Source organism: Bactrocera tryoni, chromosome 1 (genome assembly GCF_016617805.1).
Source record: "Bactrocera tryoni isolate S06 chromosome 1, CSIRO_BtryS06_freeze2, whole genome shotgun sequence".
In the NCBI taxonomy this organism is placed as follows: Eukaryota; Metazoa; Arthropoda; class Insecta; order Diptera; family Tephritidae; genus Bactrocera; species Bactrocera tryoni.
Window position 1 is genome coordinate 24,608,758 of NC_052499.1, and position 20,462 is coordinate 24,629,219.

The 20,462-nt window shown below is 33.3% G+C and overlaps 1 protein-coding gene across 1 annotated transcript in view; it reads right to left on the minus strand.

Annotated features, from left to right (window-relative positions):
• Positions 1-19,461, minus strand: part of LOC120775341 (phosphatidylinositol transfer protein alpha isoform) — a 36,779-nt gene extending 17,318 nt beyond the window's left edge. Inside the window, exon 1 of the mRNA XM_040105507.1 lies at positions 18,500-19,461. Coding sequence (XP_039961441.1) covers positions 18,500-18,516 — 17 coding nt within the window. The 5' untranslated portion in view covers positions 18,517-19,461. The remainder of the gene's footprint in view (positions 1-18,499) is intronic.
• Positions 19,462-20,462: the final 1,001 nt, after the last annotated feature.

Consider the following 20,462-nt stretch of genomic DNA (forward strand, 5'->3'; position numbering starts at 1 on the left):
TTTATGTAATATGTGCCTACCAGAAGGTTTCGTAGTTTCCAATCAAATGTTTACCGAATGGGTCCATCGTTTTATCAGCAGATATCGCTTAGTCTTAACTTGGTAAAAGTGTTTTGCTGATTAGTTAGTTATTTATTGAGCTTATCACTTTTCTGTATTGCCCTTTTTATTGTTTCGTTAAATGATTGTAATCATTTTTAGTACATTTCAAACACTGCAATGACTACTTATTATCAAACATACGTAGAGCAGTTAAAATCTGTACCTATAAATGGTTTAACTTGGTTGATGATTCGAAAACACAAGCCAATTGACGCACCTTTGATTCACAGGGAATTCGATATTTGGTATATTTCGAAAAAAAAAGATTTAACACTTGTATTGCTGTCTTTTTATACTCTCGCAACAAAGTTGCTAAGGAGAGTATTATAGTTTTGTTCACATAACGGTTGTTTGTAAGTCCTAAAACTAAAAGAGTCAGATATAGGGTTATATATACCAATATATGTATACATATGTATATATAAATGATCAGGGTGACGAGTCGAGTTGAAATCCGGATGTCTGTCTGTCCGTCCGTCCGTCCGTGCAAGCTGTAACTTGAGTAAAAATTGAGATATCATGATGAAAGTTGGTACACGTATTTCTTGGCTCCATAAGAAGGTTAAGGCGTGGCCTCGCCCACTTACGGACCAAAAACCATATCTCAGGAACTACTCTACCGATTTCAATAAAATTCGGTATATAATATTTTCTTAACACCCTGATGACATGTTCGAAATATGGGTGAAATCGGTTCACAACCACGCCTTCTTCCAAAATAACGCTATTTTGAATTCCATCTGATGCCTTCTCTGTATAATATATACATTAGGAACCAATGATGATAGCGGAATAAAACTTTACACAAATACGGTATTTAAAAAATATGTAAATGACGTATAATGAAATTTCGATTATCACTTTATCATGCGAGAGTATAAAATGTTCGGTGACACCCGAACTTAGCGCTTCCTTACTTGTTTAAGGTATACTCATTTCCAGGAACGTTTCATAAAGGTTCATAGCAAATGTGTTTCTGTCTTTTCTTAAATATTCCGTCAGTAAAGTTTGTGCTTGTGAGGATTTCGCTTCTCTGCAGCCTTCTGCTCTCAAATAAAATGTAAGAATATGCCTTAATATGACAAATTTTTGAAATACATATGCTTTTAAGTATTAAATATGCAAAGTGCATATGCAATCTGAGCAAATATTCGCTTTGGTTATATCTCTAGTAGAGAACATTTTTGGAGCTACTTTAACTATTTAGTATGTCGGCATTTCTACTCGAACTACATACATATGTAGCTTAACGAACACTATGCAAGTCCCAACAGTGAGGTTATGAATTCTGTCTGGCGATATGTCATGCTGGAACCACTTTGACTGCCATTAGTTGGTAACGAATGCCAGTCCAGTCCAAGTCTAAATTCATCCCTAAACTGGGAAAAGTTTCATTAGTAAAATACTTCGGGGAAATCACTTATTATTACTGTCGTTGAATTTTTAGAATAGCGATACTGAAATTTCCGAACATATCCAAATGTATAATATGTATGTATGTATGTATGTATTTATACGTGTTTAATGGCCCGCGAACTGATCGTGTGGGACAGAATAACACATAGATATGTATTATGTATGTGACATGACATGCAAATATTTCCATTTAACTAATTGAAGCATATAAAATTTGTTTCGCACGCATATGGATGCCGATATACATTCCTGATAAAAAAAATTGTAGAGTTGCCGCATCATATTAATGGCATTATACTTTTCTTTCGTTAATAAAGAAATATTTCTTTTTAGTGTTAAAATAAAAATTTAAATGCTTTTTGCGTAATTTTTAAGAATTCAGGGTTTAAGAGCAGAGTTCTTCACTATTTCTAAGCAGTCCTCTCAGAAACAATCCAGCATGCATATGTACATATATGTATGTACATACACATAATGCCTGAACCTCCTCGTTTATTTGCGATATCTTTTCTGGAGGAGAAGAAGCTCGGCCATAACATTTTTCGATAAAAACAAATGTAATCGGTTGTCCGACTATTCATGTGTATTTCCACATTACGCATTCAATTAATTTAAAAACAGTTTTATCTTTCCATATTTTGTCTAGAAGTCTTTCGGTGCAATTTACGTGTTCGCCACTGTACATACTTGCATGCTTAAGGCAGTACATACTCACAAGCATATGTATTATCTAAATATGGATACTTTGTACGTTGCACTTTGAATAACTAATAATCAAAAACTAAAAAAATAAACTGCTTTAAATAATGAAATATAAAATGAAGAGAAATTATTAATTAAAACAGCTGAAAGTCAGTGTAACTCATTAATTACATACTTGTTACTTGATATATCAAACATAGAGATTATGAATTCCTTTTTTCATAACTTATGGTCAAAAGATTTTTACTATTTTTGAATAGACAGCGAAAATCGTATTTATTTTAATTTGAAGTTCTTATCTTATAACTCAACAAACATATCCTTTTAACTCCATATTGTAAAAAAACTCATGGCAACCCTGTTGGATATTTTCAATTAATAAATGATTACAATATATGACATCAAAATTGATTAATGCACACTGGCAAATTGTGATTTCACCCTATACATACGAACATATATTTAAATATGTAAACAAAGGGTGATCCATTTCGGGGTTCTCTACTTTTTATCCTCTCAATAAATGCCAAACAATACTGAACAAAAATAACATGACAGTTTGACACGAGTCACGCGTGATCTGTCAAAAACAGGCCATTGAAAAAAGCAGCTTCTCTTGGATCACCCGTTATATAGGAACATACGTGGATTAATTGTAAATGAGTAATTAATATATAATTACTCTTTGGTAAAATTTTATTTGTTAAAAAAATATTCTAAACAAACTCAAATTTATCATACGTACGTACATATGTACATACATATGTACACTAGAGTCGATCGAGTTTTTTTAGTAAAATCGCGTATGCGGGAATGTTCTGCGCATAATTTTGAAGAACTTTGCCTAAGACACTAATAGCCTTGACAGACGGCAGCGTTAATCCGGATTAACTGCGCACTTAATCAGATCCAAATTTGTAGGTGACAGACGGCAGCTATGCGAGTTTGAAACTCTCATAAACAGCTCATTGTCCTTTTTATAATATTTTCAATGAAAATTGATAGAAGATAAACATTACGGTTGTTAGCCGACCAATTTTTACCAAACCATTTTTTATTACAAAAACATATCAACACATTATTTTTAAAACTGCATCATAACATAGAAGTTTTATTGATATTATATTGAGAATTTGATAAACAGCTGTCAGGGTTGCTTGTATTTCATTCACAATAGATGAAATTGGCCATTTTTAACAATGTTGCCAACGAAAATCTCACAAACTCCCTAAAATTTTGAGAGTTATTTTTGGATTCAGCAACGGAGTTAGCTGTGGTAACTCCTGAATTAATCCCGAAAAATGCAATTAATCTGGTTTAACGCTGCCGTCTGTCAATGCTATAAGGGTTTCAAATCAGTGAATATAATAACAAAATGCATCTTCTTTATAGTCCCTAAAAAGCTTCGCCTTAAGGCTTAGTAGGCTTGAAACGGGACTCAGACTCATAGTCTATTAGGCAAAGATGCACATGCGCGATTTTTCGTTTTTGGCTCCCTGTAAATCAATCCGCTCTAATCTACACATATGGAGTTTCCGGAATTAAAAATATATGTGCACTCCACAAAATAGGTATAGTATACAAGAATCCATAATGGGATTTTTTGGTAATTTATCAACCAATTATTATTATTTTTTGTTAATACGTTGATATAAAAAAGCACCCGGAAAATGTAATTAAATTCCACGGGTGAACGATATTCCAAAATAATGTATTTTGCTAAGTTAGTAGGACTGTCCTTAATACTAAGCGAGATCTGTCAACCAGTTTGTTTACAGCTGCTGCTTAAGGAGCGAGTCTGCTTTAGAAGCTTCAAAAAATTACACCTCAGTAGTGCGTTGCGATTTTTACAATGGATTAAAATATCGAACAAATAATTTGTCTCAAATTGTGTATTTCTGACCAAATTTTCTGTGCGGAATCGTTGCTAATGTTGGAAAAGACTTAGGGTAATTCAAAAACACAAGTCTACGGTGATGCACAGCCTTCAAAGACGGTCGAGAGATCGTTGAAGACATGCCTCGTTCTGGACGACCTTCGACCCCTTACGATTGTGACCGAATTTATAGCTGAAAACGTAATGAATACCCTCGAGCAACCACGTTTTCACCAGATTTGGCTCCATGAGATGGATTTTTTCTTGTTGCCCAAACTGAAATTGCCGCTCCGTGAAACCCGTTTTAAGTCGACCGAAGAGTTAAAATAAAATTAGCTGTAGGAGCTGAAGGCCATCGCAAAAAGTGTTTGTTTTGAGGACCAGAAAAATCGTTGGCATAAGTGTATTACATCTGGTCGGGATTACTTTAAAGGCGACAAAAAATATTTTGATGAATAATTTTCTTTTTCCGCTTTATTTATAATTTCCGGGTACTTTTTTGTCACAATGTATATCTTTATTTATTGAATCTGAATGTTAAAACTAGACAAGCTCAAGGTTGTAGCTCAGCCTATTTGGTGATATGTACTTCTTTCCTAACCATGGGAATACCAAAATCTTTGTAAATATTTTCATTGCGGATATGCCATGGTGAACCCGTTATCGTTCAAAGTATTTTTTCTGGAACCTCCGCATTATATTAATATAATTTGCTTTACTCCGATGTATAACAGAACTTTGTTATTAAGGCCAAGGTTAGAGTTTTTATTTAACAGCCAGTTTAAATTTGCTGCTCCTAACTTTATGTTAGTCACTGGGCAAATATTTTCTACAAGTAAGCCTTTTGATCAAGTGAATGTCAAGATAAAACATTATGGTACTAAGAGGTTATTTATTCTAATCGGCTGGCACTTTTTTGGCCTTAGTGAAAATATAACATGCTTACACTTTTAGTCATTTACATTTACATGCCAATTGGGTAGCCATTCTTCGACCATTGACGGCCTGATGGGTCGTTTATTACGTCATATTAGTGCTATGTCATTCGCAAAAATGGATATCAATAAATTATTACCGGTAAGAATATCTCTGCATATAAGATGTATACATAGTGTTGAGCCTAGCACAGTTTCCAGAGGTATTGAGGTAGAGGGCTGACCTTATCTGTCATTCAGCAGATATGAAATTATCAAGTTTATGCAGTAAATTTTCCATTTTTTAAATAAGACCAACTTATAGGCAATTTTATGTGCCTAAGTAGGTTATTAATAAGTGATTGTATTCGTATATCGAATCAAGAGTACTTCCAGATACCGTTATCTTTATTTATTTGGAAATAACTAAACCGTACAAAGTGGATGGAACATTTTATAAGAATTAGTTTATGTGGTAAAATTAATTTAAATTGTTTTTGATAATTTTCAAAAAATTTTATAAATACACAAGAAGAGAGTTGTTCGTTTTGTATAATCCATATAAATATGGAACTACAAAAAGAAGAGGACGTACTCCAAAGGTGGATGAAAGTGCAAATTGGCAGCTGAAGCGGTAGATCTCGCAGTGTCTACAAGAAGAGTTCAACAAAATTTAAGTTCGCATAATAACCTTGAATACATAAATCCTGCTCCTCAATATAGGTTACTATAGCTACAATACAATCGAAACCGATAGTTTACCATTCGCAGAAAAGTATAATTTTTGGACGAGTTGTAGAGGTACGTCGTTTTTAGCGAAGAGAACAAATCTAATTTGAACGGTTGCGATGGTCCTCAAAAATTTTGGAGCGATATTCGACGAAAACGAGAATTTCTCATTTCAAAAACTTATAAGGAACATGGGATTTAATGGACCCTCCCAAATATGCTTCATTAGCTATAAAATGAAGCCAGCAACTCACATTGAATTACTACAAACTGTTTTAATTAAGGAAATGTGGATGTTAAAAAAAAACGAAAAATATTTTATGAAATCGGTCCATGGAAAATTTTGTTCAATTTTTTTAGCATTAAAACGAGTATCATTACTTAAAGGTTTTACGAATCTATTTTATTCGAATTGGACAATAAAATCAATTGTTAATTATACAAAAAAATTATAAGATTTAAAAAAAGAGTAAACGTTGAAAAAAAACTAAGATCGAATGTGCGAAGTCTAAAGCATTTAAATACATAGATAAATAGCTTCTGGAAGTCTACCTTGAAAAGTTCAAATTTCATAATTTCATTAAAAAAAAATAAACACAAAGCAAAATCAAAACAATAACCTCGTACTTATTAACTGTTACTATTGAATATACTATGCACGAGTAGTTTCGAAGTTGGCAAAAACTTTTCGATACACTTAATTAACAACACCCGGTTTAGATACATCCGTTCACATTTCATGCAAATTATGTGTGTGTATCTGTTCTCATGTTTTTTATTATCTTTATAAAAAAATTCTGTTAAAAATTTGATTCGCAATATTGGTGCAATCGTACTTGCTTTCCGCCGACTTAAGTGTTTTCTGTGCTCAGAGCAAACGTTTATGCATGCATACAGAATATCAAAAAACTATTAGGCTGTTTACGGTAAGGTGGTTATCGGGTTATGTGATTATTAAATTAAAAATAACCTCTGTGCTCCGTGAACATCCTTGTATGGTTATTTGCTTATTTTTACATAAAAGCTGTTCATTGTTTACAATTCTAGTTCAATGAAATTCCTACTTATAAAATGCCTAAACAAAGTTTAAAAGGCAAAATAATCGAATTTAAAATAAGTTCTGCTATTCAGGAAATGGACTTTATTGAAGGTATGTGCTTATTAAGTAATCCGAATTTTAAGGGTTCAAATAATTCTTTGTATAAATAATAATTTTTGATAAATATTGATGCTTTGTGATGCTTTTCGATGCTTTTTATTTCGGTTTTAATTTGCTGATTGTAATCAAAAAACAGCTGTTAATAGCAGATTTTCCAATAAGAAAATCTAAATGGAAATGCCATTCGCTTAGTTTTATTTATTTTTTGTGCTGCCATTTAGTAAAATTCCAACGACTTTCTAACACTGGAAATAAGCAAACAACCACATAATCTGTAAACAAGGGTCTAGGTTTGTTGTTGTTTACTTAATCACATAACCACATAACCCGATAACCACCTTATCGTGAACAGCCTATATGTACATATGTATACCTAATGAATAGACATTGTACTTTTATTACCTTTTTATGTATTGAGTATCAACCGTAGTTCACACAACACTTAATGTTATGGAGATCCATTGATTTCAAAGGTGTTACAAATTAACAGTTGAATCTTGAAGGGTTTGCATGTTTAAAGCTTTTTTGTAAATGCCAATGTTTTGTGAAAACAATTAAAATGTCAACTAGCAGAAGATATTATTAGAGAATAAATCTGCCAATTTTGTTCCTACACTTACATGTACATATGTATCTATGTATGTATATTAGGGTGAGTAAATAAAACGATTTTTTTCTTCGGTTGGTCGTCTGAAAAATAGATTCTTAGCCACCTCTGAGAAAGTTTCTATGAGCTCTTAATTGTAACGGTAAGGTCCTCCGCCTTACAGTTGTCCATTTTTTTCTTATTATCAGATAGAAAAATTTGAACATTTGTAATTTAACATTAATAAACTTATAAAATAAGCCTCCTAGATGCATTTTTTATAGCATAAACGGCTATAAATAGATCGTTTTTTTATGAGTTTGATCGTTCAGTGTGTATGACAAATGAACCGCTTCTTGTGAAGACAAGGACGTGTGTAGAATTTTATATCGATATCTCGCAAACTGAGGGACTAGTTCGCATATAGCTCATCATGCTGATCATTTATATATGTACATATTTTGTAGAGTCTCCGACATTTCGTTCGTTACAAACTTTGTGACAAAATTAATATACCCTGTTCAGGGTATAAAAATACATATGCGTACACAAATTTCTGTAAAGTACTGCACACACGCGATAATATGCAAAAACCAGTATTTATCAGCACACTTATTCAATTGAATAATATATGCATAAGTATGTATCTAAAACAACAAAAACAATACAGCCACATGTGATAGAGCAAAGGTGTCGAGCGGCAATAACAATGTGCCAAAGTAGGAAATAATTAACGCGATTTATCGAAATGTTCTTGCGATGAGATACTTATGTCCTCATAGAAACCGTCACATTTGACTAATTTCAATCTGGATTGAAAGCATTAGTGAGAAACCCAATTTAAAACGTGTTTGAAACGTAAAAGCTGACGTAACCAATGGACTGTCAAATTATTTTAATCTGATAACTTTTGTTTAGTTCAATATGCCAAATTAACTGCTAATCCCATCTGGAATTTTGTGATTTTTTACTGCTTAATAGTATACAACTTCCAATCAAAATTTAGAAAGAATGAGATAAGCTGGACCCACAATTCCACTGCGAGCGCTATGCAACGGGTTTTTCAGAAGGAACGCTGCAAAATTAGATCCAACAACGAGTCCAAATTATTAAAATTTACTACCGAAATTCGGAGTCAGTGGCTTCAACTTTAAGAGCGGGTTTTTCTAAAAGAACACTACAAAAGCTTTTTTTTTAATGTACCATAAAACAAACAGGGATTGGAAATTTGAAATTCTTTATTCCTGTGAAAGTACATTCGTACGTCCTCCATGAGTCACCATTGCACCCCAATAAAATTACGACTCAGTGCGGTTTATGGGCCGGCGGCGTCAATGGGGCGTACTTCTTACGTGGTGATCAACACCGGCACGTTAGTGTGAATGAGAATCGCTACCACTCAATGATAAACGAATATTATTTGGATGATTTGGACTTGGATATTATGTGGTTCCAAAAGGACGGTCGCAAGCCACACATCGAATGTCACAATCGACTTATTGAAAACCAAGAAAATGTTATCCCACGAAATGGCCCCGTCAATTGGCCACGTCGGTCGTGCGATTTGACGCCATTAGACTCTTTTCTGTGGGGCTATAAGTCTATGGTCTATGCCAACAAGCCAGCGGCGATTGATGAACTTCGTACGAATATCGAACGTGAAATTACAGCTGTTTCGGCCGATTTATGCTTGAAAATCGTCGAAAATTGGCTTCAGCGTCTGGACTTTTGCAAGAGTGGTGGCCATGCAAAAGAAATTGAGTTCCATACATAATGGCATGGAATGTATAGTATTTTCACAGGAATAAAGAATTTTATTGATATCACAAACCGTTTTTGTAGCGCTCTTATTGAAAACCCCTCTATTTGAAACACTCGCTCACACATACATTCATATGTAAACAAATAACTCAAGTATGCGTCATAAATATTTTTAATAACATGTAAATGTTTATATGTTTGCTATAATTGTATATGTGAGTGTTTGCAAGCAATATTGGTAAAAAGCAAGCTGAACCTCAATTAAAAAACTTTTCGGCGCTTTGTAAATGTTTACATTTTTTGTTTCTGCTCAATTTAATATTGAAAATACAATATTTAAATTATAAGTATGTCTGTATTGAAGCTTCATCAAAAGTGTATGTGTCATATTTTAGCGCTGAATTTGCAAAAGTGTGCATAAATCAACTTAAACAAACTAAAACAACAACGAGGAGTAAGTGAAATCGTCGCTTGTGGTCACACTCGCAAATATTCGAGGAATATCAAAATGAGTTAAAATGATTTCAGCTGATGCACACTTCCTACGTGTGTATATTTGTATATTTACATCAAAGTACACTTAGAGAAAAAAAAACCCACGCATTGGAAAATATAATGAAATACTTATGTACATATTCCATTTTTAAACTGTCACTATTCGCTCAAAATCAATTGTGTTATTTGGCTGTTTTTGTTAAGTGACTGCATTAGTTTATCGTAATTTCTGTAACGGTTACTCTTTGCACGTGTTTATTTGAGTGCTTGCGGTATTTTCTTTTGAGTAAGTTGCGAAAACAAGTTAAACTTGGTGTTGCCAATTAAAAAGAAGACAGAAATTGCAGCTTTATTTAAAAATAAATTATCCAAACGTGAAATAGCTCGTGAAATGTGCATGTGTTATTGTAATGTGCGCAATATAATTAAAAATTAAAGGAATTTTAATTCATCAACTTTTAAAAAGGGCAGTGAGCGTCCAAAAGTAAAACCTCATCACGAACGACAAATTTAACGAATGCACATTACTGATCGTTTTCAACGTGCTGAAACAATCATTTGAAGATTTTACGAAACTACTGGGGTAAAAATAACTACTCGTTCTATGCACAATATTCCAAATAATGCTGTATTACGATCACGACATCCAGCCAAACAACTACTTCTCATTACCCGTATGAAGAAACAGCGGGTAGAGTGTGCAAGACCACACAAAACTTGGACTACAACAGACTGAGGATTATTATTTTTTCCGACGAATTCAAATTTGATTTGTTTGGATCCGACGGAAAAGCTACAGTGCGTCGTAGGAAGGAAGAGCATTTTTTTAATAGCCATTGTTTGCCGACCGTAAAGAATTCAACTAATTAACGGTTTTGGGGGGCTATAACCAAGTTTGGTGATCTGTGAATGCCGAAAAATACATTGGAATTTTGAAAGAAGGCGTTTTGCCAACTATAGAACAGCAGTTCTAACACACCAAAAACGTTTGTTTCAGGATGATTAAGCCCCTTGTCATAAAGCCAAAACGGTTTATGAGCAAAAGGATAAGCAGCCAAAAAGTCCAGAAGATTTGGAGCAAATTATTGAAGCTGTGTGGAATGAAAAAATTAACAAAAACAAGAAAAACCGTTAACTTCGGCTGCACCGAAGCTGATATACCCTTCACAGATGCATTTCTTTTAGTAACTATGTGTTCAGTTTATATTGAAGCTATATGCTTAGTAATCCGATCTGAACAATTTCTTCGGGGATTACATTGTTGCCTTAAAAAATAATCTATACCAAATTTCGTGAATATATCTTGTCAAATGAAAAAGTTTACCATACAAGAACTTTTTTCCGATCGTTCAGTTTGTATGGCAGCTATATGCTATAGTAAGCCGATCTGAACAATTCCTTCGGAGCTTACATTGTTGCCCTAAAAAATAACCTGTGCCAACTTTTGTGAAGATACATTGTCAAATATGAAAGCTTCCCATACAAGAACTTGATTCCGATCGTTCAGTTTGTATGACAGCTATATGTTATAGTGGTCCGATATCGACAGTTCCGAAAAATGAGCAGCTTCTTGAAGAGAAAATAACGTTTGCAAAATTTCAAAACGATATCTTAAAAACTGAAAGACTAGTTCGTATATAAGTATACAGACGGACAGACAGGCAGACGGACATGGCTAAATCGACTCAGCTCAACATACTGATCATTTATATATGTATATACTTTATAGGGTGACTAACTTAATATACCCTGTTCAGGGTATAATTATCCTTAACGTTTGCCTAAACGAAAAGCGAGGTTATTAGTAGGTGAGGGTGTTCATGCGTACATTCATACAAATTTAAATATGTATGGCCAATCATTCACCTACTTTCCGTCTACACTTACCATGAATCAGTACACAATTTCGGAGATATTCAAATCTAATGAAGCAGAAAATACAACAATTGCAAACTAATGGCGACGAATTGGCCCGCCAAGCTAACGATTGAGGTCACAGCAAGGGCAACAACGCTAAGCGACTTAAATCAGCAGAACGTTATTCGATATGAGAATTTTGAAAAATTACTTTTGCGGTCATTTTTTTGTGTTATTATGGAATATGACCTATCAATTAGAAAGAGGGTTACAGAAGAGGGACTGACTTTATCAAAAAAAAATAGTTGAATTAATATAACTAGTGTTCGCTTAAAAGCGAAAGTATGTATAATTATAAATCTGATGTAATGCATATGTATGTATAATTTATTTAATTTATATAAAATGTATATCATTTATATTATAATGCTATTTATGTATATTTAGATCGACCGACCGTCAAAATGTTTCTATTCTTCCAACGCCCTTAAACGTTCTGCTCATTTATTGTTGTTGTTGCGCGGCCAAAAACATCATCAAAATAATGTTCTGCTGTGTTGACAATCGTTGGTCGGATAAAAATCCGATTCCGTCCAGTTACGTACTGACGTGACATCGGTAAAAGGTTCAACACAGCCACCTTGAGTTCAACACCGAAAAAAAGCAAATTTATCAGCAAAAATTACGAAAAACCCGAAGCAAATCGTTCATACATATGTATATATACTTATGTAAGTATGTGGTATGTACATATATGTAAGTAAATATTTCATAGGGAAGAAGTTTCTCTGGATGTTACAATATACCGATAACGACAGCAAACGGCGCCATATTCTCTGCTCTTTGACATTTCTCTTCAGTAAGGTTTGCCAAATCATCATGGAAAGAAATACGATCGGAGAACGAGTCGAAATTATTAAAATTTACTAGAATAATTCGGAGTCAGTGGCCTCAACTTTACGAGCGCTACGTCTAATTTATGGTCGACATAATCGTCCTGTCAGATCAACAATTGAGCGTCTAGTGGAAAATTTTGAATCCACAGGCAGAGTACAAAATATTCCAGTTCTAGTGAGACAAAGAAGTGCCCGTAGTGTCGAGAATTTGCCGTCTTGGTGAACGTGTTATCTCACGAGATCGCCCAGTCAATTCACCGCCTCGATCGTGCGATTTGACGCCGTTATGCTATTTCCTGTAGGGCTACGTCTAGTCTATGGTATTTGCAAACCAGCGACGATTTATTGGCAGAATATTGGGTGCAGCGTCTGGACTTCTGTAAGCGTGCCCATGGTGGCCATGCAAAAGAAATCGAGTTCCACACATAATGACATCGGATGCACTTTCACAGGAATAAAGAATTTCATTGATATTGTAAACGGTTCTTGTTTTCTTAAAAAAAGCTTTTGAAAACCCCGTTACCTCGGCTCAGGGTATAACTAAAAGGCTTTATACGAAAATTAAACAAATTCATTCCAAAATTGTTTACGAATCTACTTTGAAATATAAAATCCGGAATGCGTTAAGAAAATATGTAATTTGTATAGGGTACTGTGATTAATTTGAGCAAAATTATAACAACAACACTCAACAACATCAAACTCATACATACTGATGAACTCATATTCCGGCCATCTTGTTAGCAAATTTTTAATAATTTCAGTTTTACTGTCTGAATCGTTACATAAATTGAGTCGAATTGTCATAAGTGTGCGTGTAAGGCCGTTCGCCCTTCGGCTCCGGCACCAATGTCTACTGACGAGTTCAACAAATTTCCGCAATCAATTGCAACGCCATAAAGAATAGTTAACTGATAATTTAATCAAAATTCCAAACAGAAAAACTGCAAACTCTGAAAAAAAGTGAAAGAAGGAGAGAGAAGCGAAAAGGCAAAGTGTCGCATGGTGATACGCATAAATTTTGAGATTATAAAAAGCACAAAAGCATGCAATGGCAATTGGCGTGGCTGATATAATAGCAGTTAAAATAGTGCAGCGTGGCATCAACAACAACAAAAGTTGAAGGAATGATTCAATCTTCAGACGGCCGCCAATTTTGAGCATTTTTGCTATAGTTCATGGATTAGGTTCATCTGTGCATACGAAAAATGTAGTACACCAAATTATTTCCCAAATGTGCTCGAAGGTAACGCACAATTCCTAAAAGTCATTTGATGGCCGAAATGGGTATGGAAATGTTTAGATAAAATCGCATTAGGGTGTACTTTTTTTAATTTAGAATTTCTTACAATGTGCCAGTTATAGATTAGTCAATGCCTAGTGAATATATAATGTACAATATACAATTTAATAATATTCCATTATCATTAGATTTTATTTATATATAGTAACATTTTTTTAATTGCTCCCACTTTAAAAACGATAATTTTATTATAATTATTTTTCATTAGTCTGCACAGAATGGTTCCTTTTCGAGCATTAATAAATTCACAAAAATTTTTTAGAGAAGAAAGGAGAAATCAACTTGCTAAATAATGCTCACCCTAATTTATAACCATGCATACAAATGCGCTTTGAATGTTCAATTGTAAAGTTATTGGTTGGCTTTTATTTTTTATAATTGATTGATAAACCGTCTGCTCCACCAAGCGCTATCGATATGTGGAGAGTGTTGTGAAACGTTTGCTTGGCTCACTTTTATTCATCTCAATTAACGGGGTTAAAAGGCAAAAATAATATTAAATCGAGATGATCTAAAATGCTTTTTTAATGAATATTAAAGAATCTTTTTCACAAAAAAAAAAAACTGAATGCCCAACATTATTAATTAACTATTACATATGTATGTATGTTTCAGAAGTCACATTATTATTGTTGTTATAACGATTATTAAGGCCCGATATTAATGTGCTTAACCGCCTTTTTGTACATAATATGTTCGCCCATCTGAAGACGAAACAAATGAAAATAAAAGAGTTTTCAACAAACCGCAAAGTTGACTGAAATTTTCATAACTTTTGAGGAAACAAAAAAATTCGAATTCATTATTTCATTAAATTTCCATTTTTGTAGAAATAGATATACCATATTTTCTTTAAAATAGGACACATTCATGCCATCATTTTTGAAAACTTGTGTTACTTAAAATTCTATATTTCTCCAATAAATTGTCCGAGAGCTATTTGATGTATAACCTGCTCTTTTCAAGTTTATCTGTGAAACAAGTTGTTAAATTCTAATGTCGTCTAATAATGGAAATTATACTTACTTTTCAGCCTACCTGATATTTATTTAAAAAAGTAATGATACTTGTGAGTAGTGATGACTATCTAAATATTAATATTTTAAAAACGTAACTGTAACAATTTTGCTAAACACATTAATATGGGCAAAATAAGGGCACGATTCCGATTACTTTGGCGGCGGGGTAAAAAAAACGAATTTCCATATAAATGGGGTATGTGCGGATAGGGTAGTTTCTCCAGAGGAGGAATATCCGAAAATAATGTAAAAATAACTAATATTTTTTGAAATATTCACGTTTAAAAATTCAAAAATTTGCACTAAGAAAACATGTTATTTCTCTATGTTTCTCTAAATTTTTCACATTTTTCTCTTGCTATATTTAAATATACACTTTAAAGATTGAAATAAGTTCACATTTCACTTTTATTTTGTAATATTTTACCTATATTTATTAATTTAAAAATCACTTAGAACACTCATCGTTGCAAAGGCTAGATTGTTTACAATTATGAGGAAAACGAGCGTTGCCACATCTCAAACACCAAATTTGTAGGATTCTTAACGATTTTTCTTTATATACATATATACTATACATATGTATGTATATGTATAATATGCGATTTATGTTTAATAAAAATAAATAAGTAAAAATCTATAATAATATTGTAAAATTTATATCATATCGGGGTGACTGAAGTACTTTCGCGTAGTACTCCTTTCTGCGTTGGCGGCCTTCGGCCGCGTTTTAAAAAAATAACCCTGGTCGGGCGAATGCCCGGGGTGACTGAAGTACTTTCGCGTGGTACTCCTTTCTGCATTGGCGGCCTTCGGCCACGCTTTAAAAAAAAATAACCCTGGTCGAGCGAATACCCTGGGTGACTGAAGTACTTTCGCATAGTACTCCTTTCTGCGTTGGCGGCCTTCGGCCGCGCTTTAAAAAAATAACCCTGGTCGAGCGAATACCCGGGGTGACTGTAGTACTTTTGCGTAGTACTCCTTTCTACGTTGGCGGCCTTCGGCCGCGTTTTAAAAAAATAACCCTGGTCGAGCGAATACCCGGGGTGGCTGAAGTACTTTTGCGTAATACTCCTTTCTGCGTTGGCGGCCTTCGGCCGCGCTTTAAAAAAATAACCCTGGTCGAGCGAATACCCGGGGTCACTGAAGTACTTTCGCATAGTACTCCTTTCTGCGTTAAAATAAAAAAAATATATTGAGTTTCGTTATAAAGTGGTTATATTTTTGGTTATCTTGCACTAATATTCAAACAAAGTTTGAGTTTTCATTACAAAATGGTTAAATATTATTATATAATATTATTATATAATATTAGTATATAATATTATATATTTGTTTATTAAATTAAATAAAGAACATATCCATATGAATGGATAGAGGAATTTTTGGGAAAAAAGGCATTTCAGCGAATTTATATTATTATCACATGGCAGCGCTCCATTTCGTCGTAATTTTTGCACACACATGATGTTCACTACGAGTGTAAAATGTAATTTTTAAAATAAAGATTTCTTCGGTAAAAAAACTGTTAAAAGTGTAAAATGTGGATTTATTTAAAAGTTTATAGTTTAAATTAATTAATTTGAAGTGAAAAATGTGAGTAAAGTGTGTTTAATGCGGTAAAATAGCTTGTTGAAATGCTCGAATTTTGGGAATTTTTGAAACTTTAAGGTCGAATATCTCCTAAACTAAGCGTTTGCGGTACCTATAACCTTATATATTTTTTAATCAGGAGGACTTCCTCTTTCCAACGGTACCTTCAAATCGCGGCGCCAAAGAAATCGGAATTGTGCCAAAATAAGTTTTGAAAAACCTTGATTGAAAAATGGCAAGAAATCAGCTGATTAAGCTTAATAAAAGCCATCAATAAAGCGCATCAATAAAATATGATTAATGCAATAAGCGAAGATATTATGACCAACCACATTACGCCTGCAGGCCAATAAAAAATATTGAGTACACGCGGCGGATAAGATGAAGCGTAGCTAAACCCATAATGAGTTGGAGGGTACATCTACGATTTATATGATTAATTAAAAAAAAAAAAGTGGAGCTGTGCAGCGAATATTTAAATAGCAAACAGTTAACCAAAACGATTTCGAATAAGTGTGATATTGTCAAAAACAAGTAAATATGTACATATGTATGTATATAACTAAAACACCGGCTTTAATACTGACTCAGGAATAAAGTGATTGAGTAATACTATATTATATTATATTATGGTATTTGCAGTTTTGATAAGTTTTTCCTGCTTTAACTGTACGAGTATGTATGAATATGAATCATACTCCGGATGTTTAATCTATGTGCATACATTTTCTCAACAAATAATTAATAATCAATTAGAATTTTATTTATAATTTTGTAGCATTTATTATAAAGAAATTACATCTTTATTCTATATTTCAATTACTAGTTCTCAATTAAAAACGTAAATAAAATAATAAATAAAAATAGGGCTATGCGATTTCTTTAAACATAACTGTTCTATTAAATATACTACATTTGGTTCCAAAGTTTTAAATGCAGGCCAACGGACTGATTAGCACTGCCAAATCATTGCGTTTCATCAACTTGTAACACTGATTGTATATTGATTATTTAACCGTTAGGGGAAACTCTTGTATAATGTGTTACAATAAAATAAGAATTTCGGCTAAGAAACGCAATAGCTATTATATCATATTATTTAGTAACAAGACATAACGTTTTAACAGCCAAATATTTCCTTTCTATAGGAAACGTTTTGTTTGTTTTTCTAACTTGTTGTTTAAGGAAAATTTTGTTTAAGATATCAGTAATATTAGCTATAAGTTATAGTGGAGATCGTGTTATGTCATTCGTGAATATAATTTGTTTAGTATGTAAATAAGTTTTCCCTACAAGAACTTGATTTTGATCGGCCAATTTGCATGGCAGCGATATGTTATACTGGTCTGATTTTTATCCGGTCATGGACTGTCAACTCGACAGATCTCTACCGCTACAACAACAACAGTGGTGTGATATCTTTGGTTCTTGCTTTCTTGGGGAGAAGAAGGTTATGTTCAGAATTTCATTTGGACATCTCAGAAAGTGTGAAACTACTTCGTATGTATACAGATAGAACAACATCGCAAAATCGATTTTATAAAGTACTACATGAAGCTTTGTTCAGGATATAGAAATATAACTTTGAAAAGTTAAAATTATTGAATTATTACTTTGCTTTTATATTTTGATTCCATAAAAACTCGTAACAGAACCGAAAACAAAACTGTCAAAACCTCTGTCACCAACGACAGCAGATTCTTGCTGCGCAGCAACTACATACATATCCGCTACTAATTGAGCAGCGCCGCAAACGTTCTTTATAAGTGCGGGGTAAAAATCGATTTGTCACATTCTGTTTGGCGGTTGTAGTAAAAGTGCTTTATTTCAAATATTAACTGGGTCCTAATTTACTAAGGACATAGTTAACTACTACTACACCAATCAACTCTGGAGGCGCTGACATTGATGGTGCCGCGGAATGACTTTTTCATGGTCAAATTTCCATGTATTTATTTAAAGGAGGGGGCGTGAGTATACATTAGACACTCTTAACTCATGCCGCTATAATATCCAGTCAACAAAAAAGCTTATATTTTACACAACAATATCATAACTCATCCTAGAAAAGGTTAAATTTTAGATACTTACTATTCTTTGATCAGCATTTTCGTTTATTTTCGTATATCGTTGTTCAATCTCCTGTTGTAATTTTATATTTTACTAGTTAGTCAATGTAACTTACTGATTTTCTTATAATTGTTAACACTTAAGAATTAATATTCTTCAACACTTGTATTAATACTTTTTTTTACTTAAAAGGTTTTGTTTTGTTTCTTCGTCAACTATTCCCGAAAGTAAAGGGAGAACACAGCCGCTTGCGCCAACTAGATAGTCGTACGCGAGAATGATTTTTATCGTGGAGAACTATCGTTGTCAGCCGGCGTAGCAGTTAACTTTGGCATTGGCGCTGGCAGATCATACGGGAATTCTCACAATATCACAATTTTTCCGATTTATTTTGCTCTCCTCACAAACAATTTGCACTGTATTTTCCTTTTATAAGATTTTCTTATATTGCACTACTGTTCCGATTATGAATCTCGCAATACGAAATTCTATTGAATGAAAATTTTCCACAGACGGACTTGAGATATTTTATTTGACTACTTTCGGACACGCGTGTAAATCTTTGGATGAATTATGCACTTTTCTAAGCTTTTGCGTCAAACGAGTATACAGGGTAGAAGCAAAAACGTCAGATAAAAACGAGAGAATCTGCAAAGATTGATAAGTCTAAAATTTCACTTTCGCTCCACCTTCGCACCTTATTTCTTCTGAGGAGTTAGTTGAAGACTGGACAGCGCTGATAAATGATTTGCTGAGTGACACGTGAATGTGTTGTATGCGAATGTAACAACCACTAACAGCAATTATAACACGTATATTTTCGAATAAATTTGATTGATTTGATATAAATCACACTTTTTATCAATAATAAATCGATTCAAAGGGATAGCTAAATCACTTCTTTAAGTTCAGGGAACAGTTTGACAATTGAATAGTTCCAATAAGAAAAGAGCAAATCTGTCGGGGTGTTTTTTCTATTGTCATGCCAGCTGCCGAAATATTCAATATGCCAGATTAATGCAGTTATCTCTTTTCCACTCACAAGTTAGAAAGTTTGTGTGAAGAGTACCAAAAATGTTGGCAACTCAATATTTAGCAAAATGATTCTAGCCTGAAGTTAGCTGTGCTTCTGCAACAAATACCAGTGATGGATAATGGCTAAAATTATGTGATGAAAAAATCAGTAAAAAAAATATTTATGTTCTCTTGAGACCTTTATGGCCAATTCACATCGCTTTGCGTCAGACATTTGTTTTGACAGAAAAGTTCAATGTATGAGTAGACACTAGACTACACTAGAGATGAGCGATATTTCACTACCGGTTATTTTTTCACTGTAGCCTTGTAAAATTGCGATTTTTAACAGTAAAGTTTAATGGGGTTACTTGCTATCGCAATAGCAGAATAATAGAAAAGCCAAATTCTAAAATTTTGAAATGCAAAAATTAAAAACATGTCTTAATTAGTTATATAAGATTTAAGAATTAACTAGAAGTTAGAACTGCCTAAAGAATAGGTATTTTAATATAATTTAATTCTATCTTTAATTTTATTTATTGTTAAAATAAAATTTGAAAGGGTATGTGATGAATTTAAAGGATTAATATAGAGTACAAATTTTTCCATATATTCGGTTTTTTAGTTCGCAAAAGCAATATAAAATCTCAATGATTTAAGAATCACTGAAATCACAGATATGAACAAATCGCTCAACACGAGCATTCTTATAAAAAATTGTTGACGCGAAGCTAAGGAAAATGTGGAGCAACTCTCTTAATTTTATGCTTTGCCAAACAGCAGCCGCTACTTTTATTAAAGAGAAACACTGAAAGCAAATCGTTCATTGTGTTTGTTTTCTGCGTATCGTTGTTTCAGTATGGACTTCCACGCAAAGTGACCGGAAACGGAAACGCTTTAGGGGTTATATTTTTTCATCACAGAAACTCGTTTAAAATTTTAACATTCGATATTTCCAATAGAATTA